This window comes from Bombus terrestris, chromosome 2 (genome assembly GCF_910591885.1).
Source record: "Bombus terrestris chromosome 2, iyBomTerr1.2, whole genome shotgun sequence".
NCBI classification, from domain to species: Eukaryota; Metazoa; Arthropoda; class Insecta; order Hymenoptera; family Apidae; genus Bombus; species Bombus terrestris.
In genome coordinates this window covers 7,489,485-7,507,880 of record NC_063270.1, presented here as the reverse complement: position 1 = coordinate 7,507,880, position 18,396 = coordinate 7,489,485, and the positions used below count along the sequence as shown (strand labels likewise).

The 18,396-nt window shown below is 29.3% G+C and overlaps 3 protein-coding genes and 1 long non-coding RNA gene across 9 annotated transcripts; 2 read left to right on the top strand and 2 right to left on the bottom strand.

The window, feature by feature from the left end:
• Positions 1-855: 855 nt before the first annotated feature.
• On the top strand, positions 856-4,615 carry LOC100649562 (mismatch repair endonuclease PMS2). 3 transcript variants are annotated; one of them, XM_012316348.3, is made up of 5 exons: positions 856-1,219; positions 2,183-2,342; positions 2,438-3,693; positions 3,837-4,086; positions 4,240-4,615. In XM_012316348.3, the coding sequence occupies exons 1-5, from the start codon at positions 1,133-1,135 to the stop codon at positions 4,533-4,535; spliced, it is 2,049 nt and encodes a 682-aa protein (XP_012171738.1). In that variant the 5' UTR covers positions 856-1,132; the 3' UTR covers positions 4,536-4,615. The 3 variants fall into 3 exon arrangements, with proteins under 3 accessions (XP_012171738.1, XP_048270285.1, XP_003393628.1); XM_048414328.1 differs by having other exon boundaries at positions 3,837-4,125; positions 4,210-4,615; XM_003393580.4 differs by having other exon boundaries at positions 858-1,219; positions 4,210-4,615.
• Positions 4,616-5,309: 694 nt separating this feature from the next.
• On the bottom strand, positions 5,310-9,519 carry LOC100649249 (glutamate-rich WD repeat-containing protein 1). 4 transcript variants are annotated; one of them, XM_048414329.1, is made up of 5 exons: positions 9,256-9,519; positions 7,245-7,459; positions 6,496-7,014; positions 5,960-6,358; positions 5,310-5,833 (listed from the first exon to the last, which is right to left on the bottom strand). In XM_048414329.1, the coding sequence occupies exons 3-5, from the start codon at positions 6,996-6,998 to the stop codon at positions 5,344-5,346; spliced, it is 1,392 nt and encodes a 463-aa protein (XP_048270286.1). In that variant the 5' UTR covers positions 6,999-7,014; positions 7,245-7,459; positions 9,256-9,519; the 3' UTR covers positions 5,310-5,343. The 4 variants fall into 4 exon arrangements, with proteins under 4 accessions (XP_048270286.1, XP_048270289.1, XP_048270288.1 ...); XM_048414332.1 differs by having other exon boundaries at positions 6,496-6,979; XM_048414331.1 differs by having other exon boundaries at positions 7,245-7,376.
• A 307-nt stretch (positions 9,520-9,826) lies between these two features.
• Positions 9,827-11,936, bottom strand: LOC100645582 (diphosphoinositol polyphosphate phosphohydrolase 1). Its single transcript, XM_003402479.4, has 3 exons — positions 11,476-11,936; positions 11,190-11,345; positions 9,827-11,065 (listed from the first exon to the last, which is right to left on the bottom strand). Exons 1-3 carry the CDS (start codon positions 11,572-11,574, stop codon positions 10,769-10,771), a joined length of 552 nt encoding a protein of 183 aa, XP_003402527.1. The 5' UTR covers positions 11,575-11,936; the 3' UTR covers positions 9,827-10,768.
• Positions 11,937-15,500: 3,564 nt separating this feature from the next.
• LOC125386284 lies at positions 15,501-18,025 on the top strand. Its single transcript, XR_007226288.1, has 3 exons — positions 15,501-16,242; positions 16,376-16,608; positions 16,902-18,025. It is a non-coding gene; the product is annotated as an uncharacterized LOC125386284 (long non-coding RNA).
• Positions 18,026-18,396: the final 371 nt, after the last annotated feature.

Below are 18,396 nucleotides of genomic sequence, written 5' to 3'. Positions count from 1 at the left end.
TACTACTACTACTACTACTACTACTACTACTACTATTACTATTGCTATTGCTATTACTATTACCACTGTTATAATTATAATTATTGCGATTATTGCAATTATTGCGATTATAATTATTATGTTATTTCTATTTTATTTTTATTTTTATTATATATAATAATGTAATTGAAAATTTTTGAAACGATATTACATAAGGTTAATAATAAACAAACGCATCTTCATTTTTGTTGTTATATTTTTGTTAGCCTCCTGAAGTCCTGTTTAAATAAAAAGCATTCAGTTATCTCTACGAAAGGAAATGTAACAGTTATAGAATGATTTGTTATATTTTTATGAATGCATTTGTTGTCTGTGGAAACTAACTACTGAGAACATTGTAAGTACTATAAATTAAATTTGATTATAATTTAGTGGAAACATAATCGTATTCTACTTTCCTCATTCCACATAGGTAATTTTGGCACTAATCGAAACATATTTTATGTAATTATATTAGGAAAATGTAACGTATTTGGTAGTAATTTATAACATTTAAATAGTCTTACAATAATTTAATTGTGTTACATCCCACTCGCAATTTTATTTATTCTTAGCTAAGTAAATGGGATATCTATGCTGTATAATAAAGAAATTGATTATAAAATGTATATCTTCGTAGAGAAGAACAAAATTGTAATTAATTCATTTTAATTTTATTTCTTACTATTGTAGAGATTTAACAAATTTATCTTTTTCTCTATGCAGCAATTATTATTTTACTACAAAGTTATCCGTATTTTTGTATATTAGAAGATTATTATATTATTAGAAGATAAACATCAAATATCGCGCCATAACATAATGTGGTTAGTTTTACTTAACATTTTCATTTCGTCATATCCAATCAAATATGAGAATGTTATAAACACAAGTTAATTGAAAATAATTTAAATTTTGAGTAAACCTAGTTAAAATATTACACGTTAATTCTTACTTAAAAAATAAAGTTTTTATATTGAAACATTGTCAAAACGTAAAATTATTGATTTTTCTATAATACTTTACAACTACAATGTAAGTAGGTACAGATGTTCCTACGACGTAGACAATAGATAACTAATCGAGTTTTCATTTTCCTTCACATATATTGGTGATGGATGAACCAATATCATCGTCGGAAAAATCGAAGAAGATTAATGTTATAAGTAAACAAACAATTCATCAAATTTGTTCTGGTCAGGTGAGGTTAACCTACTATATATAGTATATTAATATTAATATTCAAGTATATTAATATTCAACCTTTATATATTAACGTTATATATTCAATATGTAATATTAATTATTTTTTAGCAAATAAATATATGTTCTATTATTCTTAGTTATTTATTAAAATGTATAAGATTACCCTACTTTCACGTCTGTATCTTAATTAGTATAACATAATATTTCTTTTATAATTATAATTATATCATAAAAATGTCAGTATAGAACATGAAGTATCGTAGCTATGAACAGCTAAATATTTTAATATAATGCCAATTTTTAAATAATATTGAAAAATGTTTTAGACATAGTATATATGATTTTGGTTATATTGTATAAGAACAAGCTTTTTTAGTCATGTTTTGTAGAATACTGATACTTTTTAAGTAATTCAACTTGATTCAAATTAAATAAGATATTCTTTATATGGTATAATTGTGCTTTTAAATCTATTGCTTATTAAGTAATGTATTATCGATTTAAGTTTATTAAATAATTACATTATTTAACTATGGTAATGGTAATTATTATTATTTGTTCATTATAATGAGGCTTAAAAGCTACTACAGTCTCTATTAGAAACATCTATATTTTATATAATCATAATATAATAAAATATAACAAAATATAACATGATACATAATATATTATTGATTAACGTAATATATTGTAATATAGTATAGTGTATTTTAGATTTGACTTAAGTTCTACTAATTTAATTGTTAGGCTTATCTGTTTCCTGAAGTTTCTTTGGTTTTAGCTTGATTTAATATTGCCCTTGTTAGTCCCCCAGACAGAATTCTCATAGCTTCATGCAAGCCTTAATAAATTTTGTCAATTCCCATATTTACTTCTCATATATATTTTTATATATGATATATAATAATAGTTAGGTAATATATATATGTATATATGTATACGTAAAAAATTTTACTAGGTAATATTTGATCTTGCAACTGCTGTGAAAGAATTAGTAGAAAATAGTTTAGATAGTGGTGCTACATTAATTGATATTAAATTGAAAGATTATGGAAAGACATGTATCAGCGTCAGTGATAATGGAAGTGGTGTTTTAGAACAAGATTTTGAAGGATTAGGTACATATATGTATTCATATATCTGTATATATTTAATATAGAAGAGAAGTTTCAAAATAATTAAGTAATATTTACATATATTTTTCTTTGATCAGGACTGAAGCATTATACTTCTAAACTTCGAGAATTCTCAGATTTAACAGAAGTGAGCACATTTGGATTTCGGGGAGAAGCTCTTAGTTCACTTTGTTCTTTAGCTGACTTAAGTATTGTTACAAGACACTCTACAAGCGAACATGGTTTTAAATTACAATTTGATCACAATGGTGCGCTGCAAAAAAAAGAACCATGTGCAAGAGAAATAGGAACTACTGTGCATATAAAAAATATATTTAAGTGCCTTTCTGTTAGAGCAAAAGAATTTCAAAGAAATCTTAAAAAGGAATATATTCGAGCTATTCAAGTACTATATAGCTATTGCTTAGTTTCTACTAATACAAAAATAACATGCTCCAATTGTGTATCAGACAAATCCCCTAATCTTGTAATCAATACTGTTAGTCCCAGTAATATTTTAAGCAATATTAATTTAATATTTGGAAAAAAATCTTCAAATGGACTTATTAAAATTGAACTGTTACCTCCTGATGAAGCAACATTGCAAGAATATAACTTATCAAGTAATGTAGTTGTGGATTTTGAATGGGATTGCTATATTAGCAGCTGTGATCATGATATTGGACGTTCTGCTCCTGATAGACAATTTTTTTATGTAAATGGTCGACCATGTGATCTGACAAAAGTCAGTAAATTAATAAATCAAATTTATCATAAATATAATAATAAACAATATCCATTTATTTTTTTAAATTTGAAGTTAAATAAACACTCAACTGATATTAATGTAACTCCAAATAAGAGAGTCATCTTCTGTACACAAGAAAATTTAATTTTAGCAACTTTAAAATATAATTTATCATCCAGATGGGACAAATTACAAGGAAATTTGACTGCAAACCCTGTACCAGAATTAAGTTTTGGTGTAAAAAGAACAATTTCACCTACAAATGCTGATCGACCAATCAAAAGATTTCACAATTTAAATACAATATCAAAAATAGAACATACAGAAAAACAAAATATACAATGCATTAATAAAACTATTCAATATGATAATGATAATGATAATGATAATGTACAAAATAATATAACAACTAAAACAAAAATATTAGGTACCGTACAAATGTCAATTAGCATTCTGGCAATAAAACAACAACTTCAAGAAAAGCAAAATCTTTTATCGAAATGTGTGATTTCAAATACAAGGATCAAGTTTAAGGCACAGATGGATCAAAATTCAAATGCTGAAAATGAATTAAAAAAACAATTAACAAAAGATTCTTTTTTCGAGGTTATTTATATTTTATTGAATTATTGGATTCTATAAGTTTTAATTCTTTAGCACATCATCTATTATTTTGTATTTTATTATCTTATAAGTTTAACACGATAGTTATTTTCTTATACAGTTTCTATAAAAAGAATATTTTACAGATGGAAATTATAGGTCAGTTTAATCTTGGTTTTATAATAACACGTTTGAAAGAAGATCTTTTCATTATTGATCAACATGCTACCGATGAAAAATATCGTTTTGAAAAGCTTAATAATGAAACTCAATTACGAACCCAAAAATTAATTATTCCTAAATTTTTAAATATTTCTCCACTTAATGAGACAATATTAATTGAACATCAAAAAACATTTGAAGATAATGGTTTTTTTTTAAAAATAGATTCTGAAGGTGAACAAGATAAATTAAAAAATGTTTTAATCGTCATAAGTAATTAGTACTTTGGAAAAATGTATAATATATTTTTAATTTATTCAAATATAAATAAATATAGTTTCAAATATTTTGGTTTAGGTGAATCTGGTCATCGTGTGCAACTTACAGGTATACCAGTAAGTGGTCATTGGCAATTTGGACAAGATGACATCGAAGAATTGATTTTTCTTATTAGAGAAGGTGGTATAGAAAACCAAAAAAATAGTACATTTCGTCCAAGTCGAGTAAGACAAATGCTAGCATCAAAAGCTTGTCGCAAGGCAGTTATGATAGGTATGGCTCTTAATAACAATGACATGCATAAATTAATTACTCAAATGGCAGAAATGGAAAATCCTTGGAATTGCCCTCATGGTAGACCGACAATAAGACATTTGTTATCATTGAATCTTATATATAAATAAATTATATTTTATATTCTATGTATTATATGTATGTGTATATGAAATAAAATAAAAAATATATATATATGTATAACGCAAAAGTGACACTAGTTACCAATGTCCAGCCCAATCCGTTATACAAATTATATTATATGAAACATGATATTTGCATACAGTGTACTTCTTTTATGATAGAATAAAAAAGGATTTTTGGAAATATGGATCTCAAAAAGGTAAAAAGGGGAAAAAGTTCTTTTTGAAGAATAACCATATCTCTATGTCCACTAGAGTCAAAGACGTGAAATTCGGCATATAAACTCCTTATTAAAAAAAAAATAAACTTGTGTTTAAGCGTTTTTCGAAATTTCAGCTTCTAGAGAATGTTCAAATAGAGGATTATAAATATATATATATATATTCAAATACTGTGGGCGAAACCGCGGACAATTAGTTAATAGTATGAAATATACTTATCTCTCATTTATTTATGATGCAAAAAAATGACATTTTTGACATTTGAAACCACTTTGAAATATGTAATATACAGGATGAGTCAAGGAAGAATGTCTTTGTTATTTATCTTTATATCAAAGAAGAAACTAAATTATTTGAAAGCTTAGATATATATAATGGTGAGAAAAGATTTTCTTATGTGTCATGTTTTTACGGAATTTCGAAATCATCAATGTTTTTTAAATGGCATCATACATTTCTAATTTTATTGCATTGTAGCTAAAATGGAGGTATTTATGAGCATGTTATTACAAGATACAAAAATTTCAAAATAATAGAAAGTATTTTATAAATATTGGACTTTTTATTGGGCAGGTTATACACTAATTGTACGAAATACATTAAATCCCGAATGTGCCGTTGATATTACAGTACCAGGACATTGAGGATGCCAATGCAATTCTTTTATATCAGTTTGACCTTGATGTATAAATAACAATTGTGGCGGAAGTTCCTTTAATTCACTGTCTTCTATCTTTTCTGATTGATCGATTTCTATTGATAAATCCCATTGAGCAATTTGATCATCAGCTCCACCAGAAGCAAATACAGTAGCCTCTTGAGGATACCATTCTACTGTTGTAACAGGTGCAGTGTGTTGCTTAAATATGGCTAATGCTTTTGTATTACTAGCACTAAACTGCCGCAAATCCCATACACAAACCAAGCCATCATCACCACCAGATACAAGAAATTGATTTTCTTTACAATTCCATGAAATAACATTAATATCGGCAGTATGTGTACCATCTGCTGTTAACATGCATGCAGACTGTGGACTTGCTCTTGTATCCCAAATTTTGATACTGTTAAAATTACAGTATAATTACAAAAGTATATTAAAAACTTGATATTAGTTATGGTATTAAAGTAAATAATAAAACGTATATTATCCTAATAGAAACTTATTAGAAATTTAATTAAGATCATACCTTTTATCAACAGAACATGAAGCCAGTACATGTCTTTCATTAGGTGACCACTGAATATCTTCAACACTGTATGGTGCATGTGAATTATAAGGTCGTTGATCCACATGCCAAGTTGAAGAATTACTAAAATGCCATATATGAATGTTACCCTTGCAATCACCAGAAGCTAACGTGCCTACTTCTGTTGGACACCAATCAAGTCCATATCCTTCTGAAAGATGTCCTTTAAAACTAAATAATGGTTTGATGTTCCCATCATTTTTCTTAGACTCCTTATTATATGCACGTAGCAATTCATCATTATCAAGTGCATTTAATTGTTTTTCCAAATCCCAAATATGTACACGTCCTAATTCACTCCAACTTGCTGCCACAGCTTTATTACCAATTCTTTTATATCTATTGAAATAAATAAATACATTTTAACAACCAATGTTATTTTTTTAATTATTTATATTGAAAATTTACATTATTGGTAACTTTATGTTGGTAATTGGTATTATGGTTATTAAAAGACAATAAAAATATGTATTTACCTAACTCTATTAACACAACCTTGATGCTTTATTGGTGCAACAGACAAAATTGGTATATTTGTATCACTTTCACTATGCAATTCATCATCATCTGATTCATCATCAGAATTATCTTCTATACCACATAGATTTTTCATTTTCATAACAAGGAGATTGTTGACATGTGTCTTGGCAGCTTGAGTTCCAGCCACAAGATATATATTCAATGGGTAATCTTCTCTATTATTACCCAAGTCATCTAAAATAATATCAAAACTAAGACAAGGAGCTCCGGATTGGGCATGATGTAACATTCGATATGCTGTCTTGTCCACAATAAGCTCTTCTCCACATTCTAAAGACTTTCCAGGAAGATATATCTCAGATTTATTATTTTCTACTTCATCACTTGCAATAGAATCCTCTTCATTACTATCACTGCTGCTTTCTTCCATATCCTCATCAACTTCACTCATTTGTTCACACTCCATTTCTTTAGAAATTTCTTTATAAAAAATAGTCATCTTAATAAAAATACATCTATAATTAGAAATAAAGAAAAATTTAAATAATCAAATACATATGCGAGTAATCTAACCTTAGTATGCAATAAAGCTATATATGTATGTATATAAATATAATGAATATTTTTTGATATTAACATTTCTAACATAATATGTTAGTTCAACATATTATTTGGAAAAATTTGTGTGTTATAAAATATATGTGTTAACAAATTTATCGTTAATATAAAAAATTCTATAAATTACCTCTTACTACACACAGATTCGAAGCACGTGGAGGAAACAATATCCGAGAAACGCTTTATAGGTTATACGTTATATTAACCCTTAGAGTATTATGGGCACATATAGGCGTCTGGCGACAGCTATCGGTGTGGACTAAGGACATATATATGCGTTTTCTGTAAGTGCCCGATATAGACTAAGGATGCATGTATGCGTTTTTCAATTTTTCCGAACACCTACGCAGAAGTAATACTATTACGTTTGTGTGAGATAAATATAAATGCATTCCTTAATAACGGCAATAAACAAATGCCAATAATGCCTTGTTATAACAGTTGTCTACCTGTTTCGCGGACAGTCGCATCTAATTATCAAGAAGAAAATGTGTTGTTTGTGTGAAAAATAAGGGAATGCAGAAAATGCGATGTCGGATTATGTATCGATAATTGTTTTGAAATTTTGCACACACAACTGAATTATTAACTTGTGTTATATTTACTAAATTTAGTTTTCTAGTTTATCGTTTTCTAGTTTATTACCCAAATTCTAGTTAACTGTAAATTTCAATGTTTATAATAAATAATTAATACTAAAAAAATAACGCTCTGGAATCATTTAATCTCGTGCAAAAGAATTACTATAACTTATTACGATTTGCGCTTTGAATAGTCAATCAATAGAGTTCAGTCTAACGAAAAAGTATAAAGTAAAGTAGTTGCGCGCCGTCCGTACGGACCGCATAGGCCGCGAGTATTCAGCACTCTAAGGGTTAAAGAGTAATAGAGAGTAGGGAAATCGTCGGTTGCCGCCGATGCTTATGTATTTGAATTTATATCAATATAGCATATATTATATAACATATAATAATATATAAGAAATATATTATATAAATATATATAATATTGTATAACGAAGATCACCGAAATCTCAGAAGACGTAATGGTTCTACAATTTCACAAAACTATGAAATAAAAAATGTAAATGTTTAAAAAAAGGCGTTAATAGTAGTATTATTTACATACTATATAATCATTTTTTACTTAAAGCAAATGTAATAACATTTTCGTTCGAAAAAAATCATCCAAATGTTTATATAGTTATTTAAATTCACCAATAGAACCAATTGAAAACATAAAACATAATTAAAAAAATTTTTGTTGTTGTTAACATGTTTTTTCTAAATCTGTACCTTGTACATATAACTAATTTATAAATATAATTATTATACAAAAGTCTCTCTGAAAACACTGTTGAAATAATCAACCTCCTTCAGGTTGGCACGGCGAAACTATGTACTTTTCTTTAAATTTAGTTTTTTATTAATAATCATTACATTTTTTAAAAAAGTAGGAAACGAATTTATCTACAAGTGGCGAACATAAGTAATCTTAGTAATAATATATAATAACATAAGTAATAGTAGTAATTAGTATATCTATTTAACATATTTATCAGATAATTATAACAAATTTTACTTTATTTCGGCTATTTACATACAAATGGAATAATAGATTTATAATAAATTAACTAGAAAATAAAAGCAATGGAAAGCACGTAATTTATAAAATATGTCAATAAATGCCCTAGTACATGGTATGTACTACATACTTAAGGCTGGCTGTCTATGTTTACTCTGGCAGTGCTCCGTTGCTGTGCGTACGTTTCTCCTCTATTTGCGTTCCCGTAAGAATTCCCCCTTTTTGGATACATAGGATTAGATGTATAAAGGCAAGTAAAAGCTTTTACTAGTGATTCTTCAAATAAATTCTCGGTTCCATGTGCATAAAGGATGAAGTATTTACTAGAAATAGTACTTACTTAAGATTTACCATCATTTACTACCAAATACTAGTAAAAAGTTATACATAAAAGTAAAAGCTTTTACTAGTGATTATTCAAATAAATACTCGGTTCCGTGTGCGTAAAGGATGAAGTATTTACTTAGGATTTACCATCATTTAATACTTAGTACTAGTAAAAGGTTATGCATAAGAAATCTAGTATTTGTCTTTTACGTGTACTTAATACTTACAAGTATTTGTTTATTTTTATGCATATGGCACATGATATCACATCACCGGATTATCCCCACTGCCACCTTATAGTTACGTCACATTATGTGCATGATTACGAATTACGACACGGTACGACACGGTCTCACTTTTCACCGGTACGAGGTACGATTTGAGTCATATAGTTGCACGTCGCATTGTAGCACATTTCTTCGCGCCGTGCATTAGCACGTTTCTCCAAAATCACCGGGGATGATAGTGCAGCTATTGGCCACGAGAGGCTCTTATTTTTAATGTCCATTTTTTGGCAGACTTTTTTAACATTGCTCTGATGATCTCCCGACTCATCTTTGATTATACATTCGTATCGGTACCACCAAATATGTACACATATTCATTAAAATAACCATTCTATGTACTAAAATTTTTACAATATTTTTTACTGTGGTTTATTGACAACTTTTTGTGCGAATCAATTTGCAATAATACAAATTAATGACAATAACTGTGAAATTATAATATTTAACTGTTGACATTTAAAAAGTCATACAAAATTTAAATACATAATTGCACAAAAGAAAATCTACAAAATTTGTAGTGTACCCACGTATTTATATTTCGTTTTACATCAAATAGTTTTCATATTAGCCTTTTTTAATGATTTATATAGAGAAAAATTTTACTTTCTTTAAACATATATTCTAAACAATCCCTAGTGTAATTCTGGAAATGATTCAGTTTGTAAACTAATATAGTGACCATAGTATGTAAAATGTTATAATTGTCATATAAACAAATTTAAGTTGTTATTCTTATCACATATCAACAAAACTCTTTTTCAAAACAAACTGTTCAGATACAGATATGTTTCATTATGATATTTATAATATTCTTTGAATATATTTAAACAACATGAGAGAAATATTCTAATTGTGAAATTTCTTTCCTTTTGCATAAAACACCATCCACTTTACGTATGAAAATTATGTGCTTATTTATATATGAAATATAAGCATTACTTTCCCCACAAAATTATGATAAAAATGAAAACTAAGTTGAAGAAACTGCTCCTTTATGGATCAGTTTATTAACTAATTTATGTGAATAAGTATAACGTCGATAATAGCAAAGACAATAATAATAATAATAATAATAATAATAATAATAATAATAATAATAATAATAATGATTGCTATTATGATAATAATAATAGTATTCGTAATAATAGTAGTATTAATAGTAGAATAGCAGTATCAATGACAATAGTAGTAGTAGTAATAGTAATAATGGTAGTAATTGTATAATAGTAGTACTAGTAGTTATAATAACAAGTTCCACTGCAATTGTACTACAAATAACAAACAGAGAAGAATGAAAAAAGAAAAGGAAAGGAGAATATACAAATGGTGTCATTTTACATATAAAATACAACTTTATATATAGTGATTGCTGTAACTGTACGAAAGGAAAGGAGCAGCAACAAATATCTAACACTTGATAGCAATTAATCACGCAAATGGATGGTATTTAATATTAGCTGTGTTTGTTAAGGTGAGGATTGTTACTAGAATTATTCATTAGCTGAATAGATGTTACAGTGGTATGTGAATGATTAGATGGTGAAATATTGGGATTATGTCGAGGATTAGTATTGTGGAGGCTGTGTATATAAGAACGCTGGACGGGCTTGTGCTGAGCAAGCTGAAGCAAGGCCTCTGGTATAGAGAACCACTTTCGCTTTCGACCAATAGCACGTGAATCTTCCCATTCTGGCAGCTCTTCGGTTACCTGCATAACCCATACTTGTGTTCTATGCTTATGTTCCACACTCTATAAAGAAAAGTTATTTTGACCATTCATACTTCTTCGGGCAACTCTATTCTTAGAATACATTAGTTGCGTTTTGATTATATTTATGCAAGTAATTGTGTTCTATATACGAGCACATTAGCACCTCGAATATGCCAAGACATCTGCCTAATTGTCCTAAAACACCAGCCTCCTCTCGAACTTCTCTTAATGCCGTTACTGCAGGTTCTTCTTCTGGTTCAACACCCCCACCAGGTACTATCCAACTATCAGGTCTTCGACTGGATGTAACCAAGAGTACCTACATTATAAATTATATAAAAGTGTAATTTCTATTTATTTTATATAATAAAAATAAAATATAACTGATATTAAAATAAGTATACTGTATTAATAAAAGGAATAATATCAACTGCCATCTGCTGGCTCACCTCATCTTCCAGATCGTTTTTGACGCAGATGCATGCAGCTCTACGTCTATAACCTTCTGAATCGTAAATACGGGTTGAGTTTGGTTTTTCCTTGACCATGATCGATTATTAAAGTTATGAAATTATGCCATAAATTCATATTTGTCAGACGGCCAGATAGGCCAATCTGTACACTTGCATTGTTTTAACGTTGCTTGAAGCCGACATATCATCGACATAGAATTAACAAGCGAGCTCTAATTGCTCACATAACTTATTTAAGAAGTCTGTTTTACGTCCGAATAAGAGGACGATTCTTTACCTAAATAATGCTATATTACGATAACACTAGCAATGTTGTCCTTACTGAAACTTGCTATAACCTCAAAACTTACTATATTCACTACACAAGTAACTCCATCTAGACTACAGTGTAGTACATGATCATAGTCATAGTGTCATAGGCATATGACAGATCAGATGAAATGAGAGTGCACACAGTGCTTACGCTCGCGTCCGTAAGTTAAGTTTTCTCCTGGTGCAAGTGCTGCACCAAGCGGTCAAGTGTTACAAAAGTTAAAAGATAGATCTAACATCTTATGAGACTTTGTAATGTTTCATCTGTGACCTGTGGTCACTGAAATACCGATCGTGTAAAAAATTATACGTTTTGTTATGCCCTCTACGATTTAGAGTGATAAGTTTAAAAATTGTAGTGAACCCTACTACCGACGAGGTACAGAATAGATGTGACATTCTGTCGTTTTTTATTTTTTCGTGTCTCACATTTTGAGATTATACAACGTTATCAATTCAGCATAATAGTGGTTTGAATTGAAACTAAATTTCCCTATGAAATTACAAATAAGGTACAGAACAGGATATTTTGTGCATGAAGTATAGAATTCTATATTTTTGCAATATATCCTTAATTGTACTCTTATCATTATTATATTCTATTATATTCTTAATGTTTTTTAAATTTTAATGCGTTCTGACTATAGTAGTTTTAAAGACATGTTTGTATAATAATTATATTGTAAAAAATAAGTATGGATTATACATTATTGAAGGTAGAATTAAATTATATTTGTTAATATATATATATAACAGAAGGTTAAGTACATTAATCACTATAGAATTACCTTTAATTGTAAAGATTATTGTATAATTTTTCTAATTTAATCAACAAATAGGTTTTTTAAAGCGAATTCGAATATCTTATCATTTATCCTTAATTCTATCCACCTTCCATTTTCCTTCCTTGTCTTTTTCACAAATTAAAATAAGTGAATCGTAAAAAATTCAGAAAAATTGCCACCTTTTACGCTATCATGTTCTCTTCCAATCGATCTCTATTAAATGCACCCTGGTATGCTACAATCCACCGTGATCTCAAGATACCTACAGTCAAAGATGAAATACACAAGTCCAGAAGCAGATATAACACAAGAGTCAACAACCACCACAACCCATTAGTCGCCCAACTACTGGACACGACGGACCAGATCCGCAGACTAAAAAGAAAATACCCTCTAGATTAAATCCTTAGTTTCTACTAGAACCAACAATATAAAACTATTATAATCCATGTCATTGTATCACGCCAAATTAAGTTACTGAAAATTCTCAACGAGAATTGATTGTAAATATTCTAATAAATAAAAAAAAAAAATGTTCTCCTGATACGAAATCACAAAAACGATCCAAAGTTCTGAATATATCACTTCCAAGAATAGGTGAAGTTGTGTTGCCTTCTTTGTTATCATGTTCTTCTGATACAAACTCGCAAAAGCGGTCGAAAAATTGTTCGAGGCACCAAAAATTTCAACCAAGAAATTCCTGGCATATGACGTTATTTCAAAGACTCCAAGAATCTCACAGTTCAGACACACCGGATTACCTAGTGATAGGCGCGAAGCAGGGCTTTGTGATGTCTAAGATATATATATATATATATATATATATATATATATATATATATATATATATATATCGTACGTCGGGTCGTCTATGTAAAAATCTTCGAGGATGGGGAGATTTGTGCCGATCGGCTATAGTTTCCGCGGAATTAGAGAAGACGCTACCGTGTGGATTTCTAATATACCGATCGTATCAAGAGATTCCATCTTCTCTATGACAGGCGTTACAATACGAGTGTCTCCTATTACTCTGAGCGGTTCTAGGATTCCCAGAGGATAGCGGTTTATGACAGCGGATTCGTATAGTTCGCGAACAAGTTTCCGCAATTCATGTTTACGACGCGTCTTCGGCATCGAGTTGTTACTGAAATTGACTTAACAAAGAAGGGAGCTAACAAAGGCCCAGATTCATGACTAACGAATGGATTTCGTTCAAGAGTTACGAGCAGTGGTCCTCTCTGTAACTCAAATTTACGAGTACACCGAATCTATAATTTCGATTTGTCTCTATTTGCTCAATGCCAAAAAGAAATGGACTTAAGAAATGAATAGAATATTTAACTATTAATAAGAACTTATATTTAAAACTTTGTATTCAGTACTAAAGAATATAAGACTGATACGATTATTATAAATCTTATATACTATGAAATATACCAATAATAGGTTGTCCCGAAAGTTCTTTCGTTTTATAAGAAAATAATAGACGCACAACATTTTTTGTTTATATTATTTTATTGAATTATGTATGATCCATTTTGTAGTGTGTACTACTATACGGTAACGCTAAGAATTGAAAACGTAATGGAAATAGTAATGGAAGTAATAACGAGAGATTTCGTAACGAAAAGATAAAGATATAGGATCTCAGTGGTTCCACACTAGCATAGACAAGAACCTATTTACTTCCACGTACCATTGATAAATCTCAATAAAATAGGTTTCTTCGTTAGTTGGTAAGATAGGGAATTTCTTTGCCCTGTAGTTGGCACGGTACACTTTTGAAGTTTGCTTCATTATTTACTTTACTTCACTATCTATATATTATTTTATCACACTGCATACATATTTCAATTATTCTAATTTGTTACCAGCGTAAATTTTTGCTAATAAGCAGCTAGAGGTAAGAGTTCGGAGGCGTGGCGAGCGCAGAGGAAAATTTTGTCTAAGTTTATTATAAAGTTTAGATTCGCGTTAAAAGGTTGAAGTGTTTAAATAAATAAGTTAAATTCTATTAATATAAAAGTAAAGTATTTGTTTGTTTAAAATAAGCAGCAATATCCTCAAAATAATTACTCAATGACCTCTTCAGATGAAAAAATAACATTGTACAAAATGATGATATGCATAGTCGATAAAGTTGATTATATTATTAACATATAAAAAAGATAAATCACACACATGTAGTCATATATAAAAATTCTTAAACATTAATTTTGAGTGAGCTGAGATTTAAGTCAAATATAGAATTTTAATCATTGGGTAATTATTTTATCAAACAGGTTATTTCAACAATATTGATTTTATCTACTACACTTTATGTTGGAGATATATCTAATATATTACATAATGAATGATATCTATTATATATGCTATAATATTATATACATTAAATTCTTGCGTGTAAATACATATTACATCTAAATAATTGTCAATGTAATCTGCAATTTTGCACTTTTAATTATATATTCATAATGATTTTTATATTAACATTAATAATAACATTATACCAAGATATTAACAGTAAAATTGTTATGAAATTTATTAAAATTATTATAATATTGAATGTATATATTTCTTTCTTAATATTGTGTAGTTAAGATCACAGATGAGTATACAGCGTCCTATTCTTAGTCAATGGTAAAACTTACGATCTATATATAAAATAAGAAGAACATAATTACAATAATGGTTTATCATAATAAATAAAATTATTAAATCGTAATAAATTTAATAATCTCGCCTTTATAAACTGCTGGGGCATTGTTTCATTTATAATGAAGTCATCGGCTTAACAACTTTAAAAGAATATGAATTTATCGTATTGGTAATTCCAGATATTCCATCGTACGTATATATATATATATATATATATTTAAAACGTTCTATATTATTCACATGCACAATCTATTAATAAGTCATCTGTATTGACTTTAGATCTATGTGTAGATAGCGAAACGATCACAGTATTGTACGCGTGAGTAGTTAATAATATGCACCGAGATTAAGTGTGCAAGCCGTAGAGGCATTGCAAATGACACTGATTGGTTACAGATCCTCGCGATCTCTGCCGCAGCGGGAGGGAGGGGGAGGCATTGTGATAGTCGAAAATGGTCGGAGGACCAGAAGGGATGGGAAGATTGCCGAAGGACGCTCCTTTCAGTCGAGAAACAAACGGTAGTGGGGAACTTGGATACACGTGTGACTTCCTTCCCCTTCTTTCTTTGACCTGCTCTATCTGTTTCTCTCCTTATAATCGCAGCACATCGATATTTCTCTCTCACTTTCAAACATGTCTCTTTATACGCACTATTAAATCATTACCGCGACCCTTGTTTCCCACCTTCCTGGAAGATACCGGGAGGCGTTTAAGTGGTTTTAATATTCTGTACCTACTACAACAAAATTGAAGAATTTTGAGTAATATCGTTAATAATTCCAGATCTACTATATTTAAATCATGTATGTACATCGCACAAAATGTTCTTTCTTTACATATGTGTCACTTATAATGTATTAAATATGAATGCATTTAACATGTAACATTTAAAAATATTATTTCTAATATGACACGGAGCACCATAAAATGAAAGTGAAAGCATAAAAAGACATATTAGACGGTCGAATCAGGTGTGGCTGAAAAATTGTAAGCAGTATATAACAATGCATAATTAGAAATAAATTTCCGTTCCTTCTTTTTAGCCAGACGATGTCATAGAATTTTGGTCGTTTAAATAACATGTTAAAATTCTTATTGCGCAATATGCCGATGCTTTTAGGTCGTCATCTGTAAAATGAAAGAAAAAGAAAGATGGATAAAATGGAAGAGAGGTGAAGAAGAGCAAGAGAGAACTGTTATTTTAATTTCTACTATTCTTTTCATGACGTACGAGATTTTTCTCATGACCTATTGGTAGCGTCAGTCACGGAAAAATATGCCGTGACGCCGTTTGACTACATTAGACACGCGCCAAATACTTCAAAACGAACACGTGCGGTTTTAAATTCTATTGTAAGAATAATAGAACGCCTTAATATCGTTTCTAAGAATATCTAAGACATGAGATCTATCCTATTTTCGACGACAGATCTAAATGTAATTGTTAATAGAAAACAAATTGTGTATAATAAAATAAATTATCAAAGCACGATAATTTTAAGAAAGGAACGTTCAATAATTTACTTTATCACGGTACAGAAGGCAATAGAGCAAAGTATTATAATTTAACGACATCATAAATAACTACAATAGTTATCTTTACAGCAGTTTACTTCCATTCTTTCTTTTTTCTCTTTTTTTTTCAGACAGCTGGACTACCTGGTACGGTTAGCTGAATATTAACGGTCATCATTTTCGAAATAACCGGAAAACGTACCGACAGCTGATTTCTCAATGTGGAAGGAATGACATCGCTTCGATGATATGCGGTTCCACAAACCGATGCTTTTCATATGTCGTTAAAATTACCGAGGATCTCTTTGATAAGATCGACATGGCGTTCGTAATCGACGTGTCGTTAGAGAAACTTTAATTCTTCGGTTATTCTGACATTTAGCATTCAATTTGGAAAACTTTCTACAAGATTTGTGAGAAATTGTGGGATCAAAAGGAATAATTATTGCAAAGATATTGGAACCATACAAGTTCTTGTCCAGAATATTATTGTATCTATTCAGTATTAAGTTATAGCTTCAATATTAATTATATTCTTTTCCTCCCTCCCTCTATGTTTGAGAGTTTTTATTTCTATATTATTTTAAATATTTCCAAAGATATTAGACAAATATATAGATGAATATCTTTGAGAAATTTGATTGTATTTTCTACATAACTTTTGGGTGTTGGTGCCCTGTCTGGAAAAACATAATTTTATGAAATATTATTGAACGCGCATAACACAGACATACACTATGTGCACACTTGCAGACATTGAATTTACAAACTAAACATACATATACACTCTCTATACTACACGAAGTACAGGTCCGACTATGCAGTTCTTTGTGATGTACCTTGAGTTATTCCAATACTGGCGGCTCACTCTTCATTTCAAGTGCGATAAAATGACAAAGAAAATCGTACATCAAGTTCTTTGAGGCCATTGTAAAAGGTAGACTTTGCTTTGTGGAGGATTCTTAAATGAACTTCGAAAAAAATTTTTTAAATTCCATGCAATCGTTTGCATATGTAAAATTTTCGAAATCAATAATAGTCTGAGAAAACGAAGACAGCGTCACGAAAGAGTAAACTTGAAGCTTTAGTTGTTTAAAATGAATCAGGCCATGTCATGTGATTTTTGTTTTACAAAGTTACATCGATTTGGATATCGATAATTTTTCGTCGAGAATTTAATGACCCCTTAATTTTGTACGCCAGTATAATAAGAGTATTTACCATTAGAATATAATAACTTACATGAACAAATATATGCAGTGCACATAATATCATAAATATTATACGTATGTAAAACAAACTAGAGCAACATTAAGATATTAGTTACGTATTTCAAGTTGCTAATGAGTTCATAAATTTCAAATTGTTCTTTGTTTTAAGGACATTTTGAAATGCAGAATAGATAAAATTGTGAAACTCGTAATTGAATGTCCACCTTTTTTCAAGATGGATATTTCCAAAGGCAAGTTTATTATTTTTTAATATGAAAATTAATTTCAATATTAAGATTATAATTTTTCATTCCTAGGAAAATCTGCCTCATAAATCTGCTTCATAAATCTGCGGGTTAAGAAAACATGTCCAAATTTTATTTAAGGGTCAATGCCCTTTTCAGTCTGGGAAAGC

Bases quoted from the DNA above. Each gene is read 5' to 3' on its own strand.
- LOC100645582 (XM_003402479.4), bottom strand. From the start codon at position 11,574: ATGGTCAAGGAAAAACCAAACTCAACCCGTATTTACGATTCAGAAGGT. The intron at 11,346-11,475 runs GTGAGCCAGCAG...TTTATAATGTAG, and splicing joins AAAACGATCTGGAAGATGAG to GTACTCTTGGTTACATCCAG. The intron at 11,066-11,189 runs GTGCTAATGTGC...TTTTCTTTATAG, and splicing joins GATGTCTTGGCATATTCGAG to AGTGTGGAACATAAGCATAG.
- LOC100649249 (XM_048414329.1), bottom strand. From the start codon at position 6,998: ATGACTATTTTTTATAAAGAAATTTCTAAAGAAATGGAGTGTGAACAA. The intron at 6,359-6,495 runs GTAAATACATAT...TTATTTCAATAG, and splicing joins GGTTGTGTTAATAGAGTTAG to ATATAAAAGAATTGGTAATA. The intron at 5,834-5,959 runs GTATGATCTTAA...TAATTTTAACAG, and splicing joins TCATGTTCTGTTGATAAAAG to TATCAAAATTTGGGATACAA.
- LOC100649562 (XM_048414328.1), top strand. From the start codon at position 1,133: ATGGATGAACCAATATCATCGTCGGAAAAATCGAAGAAGATTAATGTT. The intron at 1,220-2,182 runs GTGAGGTTAACC...AAATTTTACTAG, and splicing joins ATCAAATTTGTTCTGGTCAG to GTAATATTTGATCTTGCAAC. The intron at 2,343-2,437 runs GTACATATATGT...TTCTTTGATCAG, and splicing joins ACAAGATTTTGAAGGATTAG to GACTGAAGCATTATACTTCT.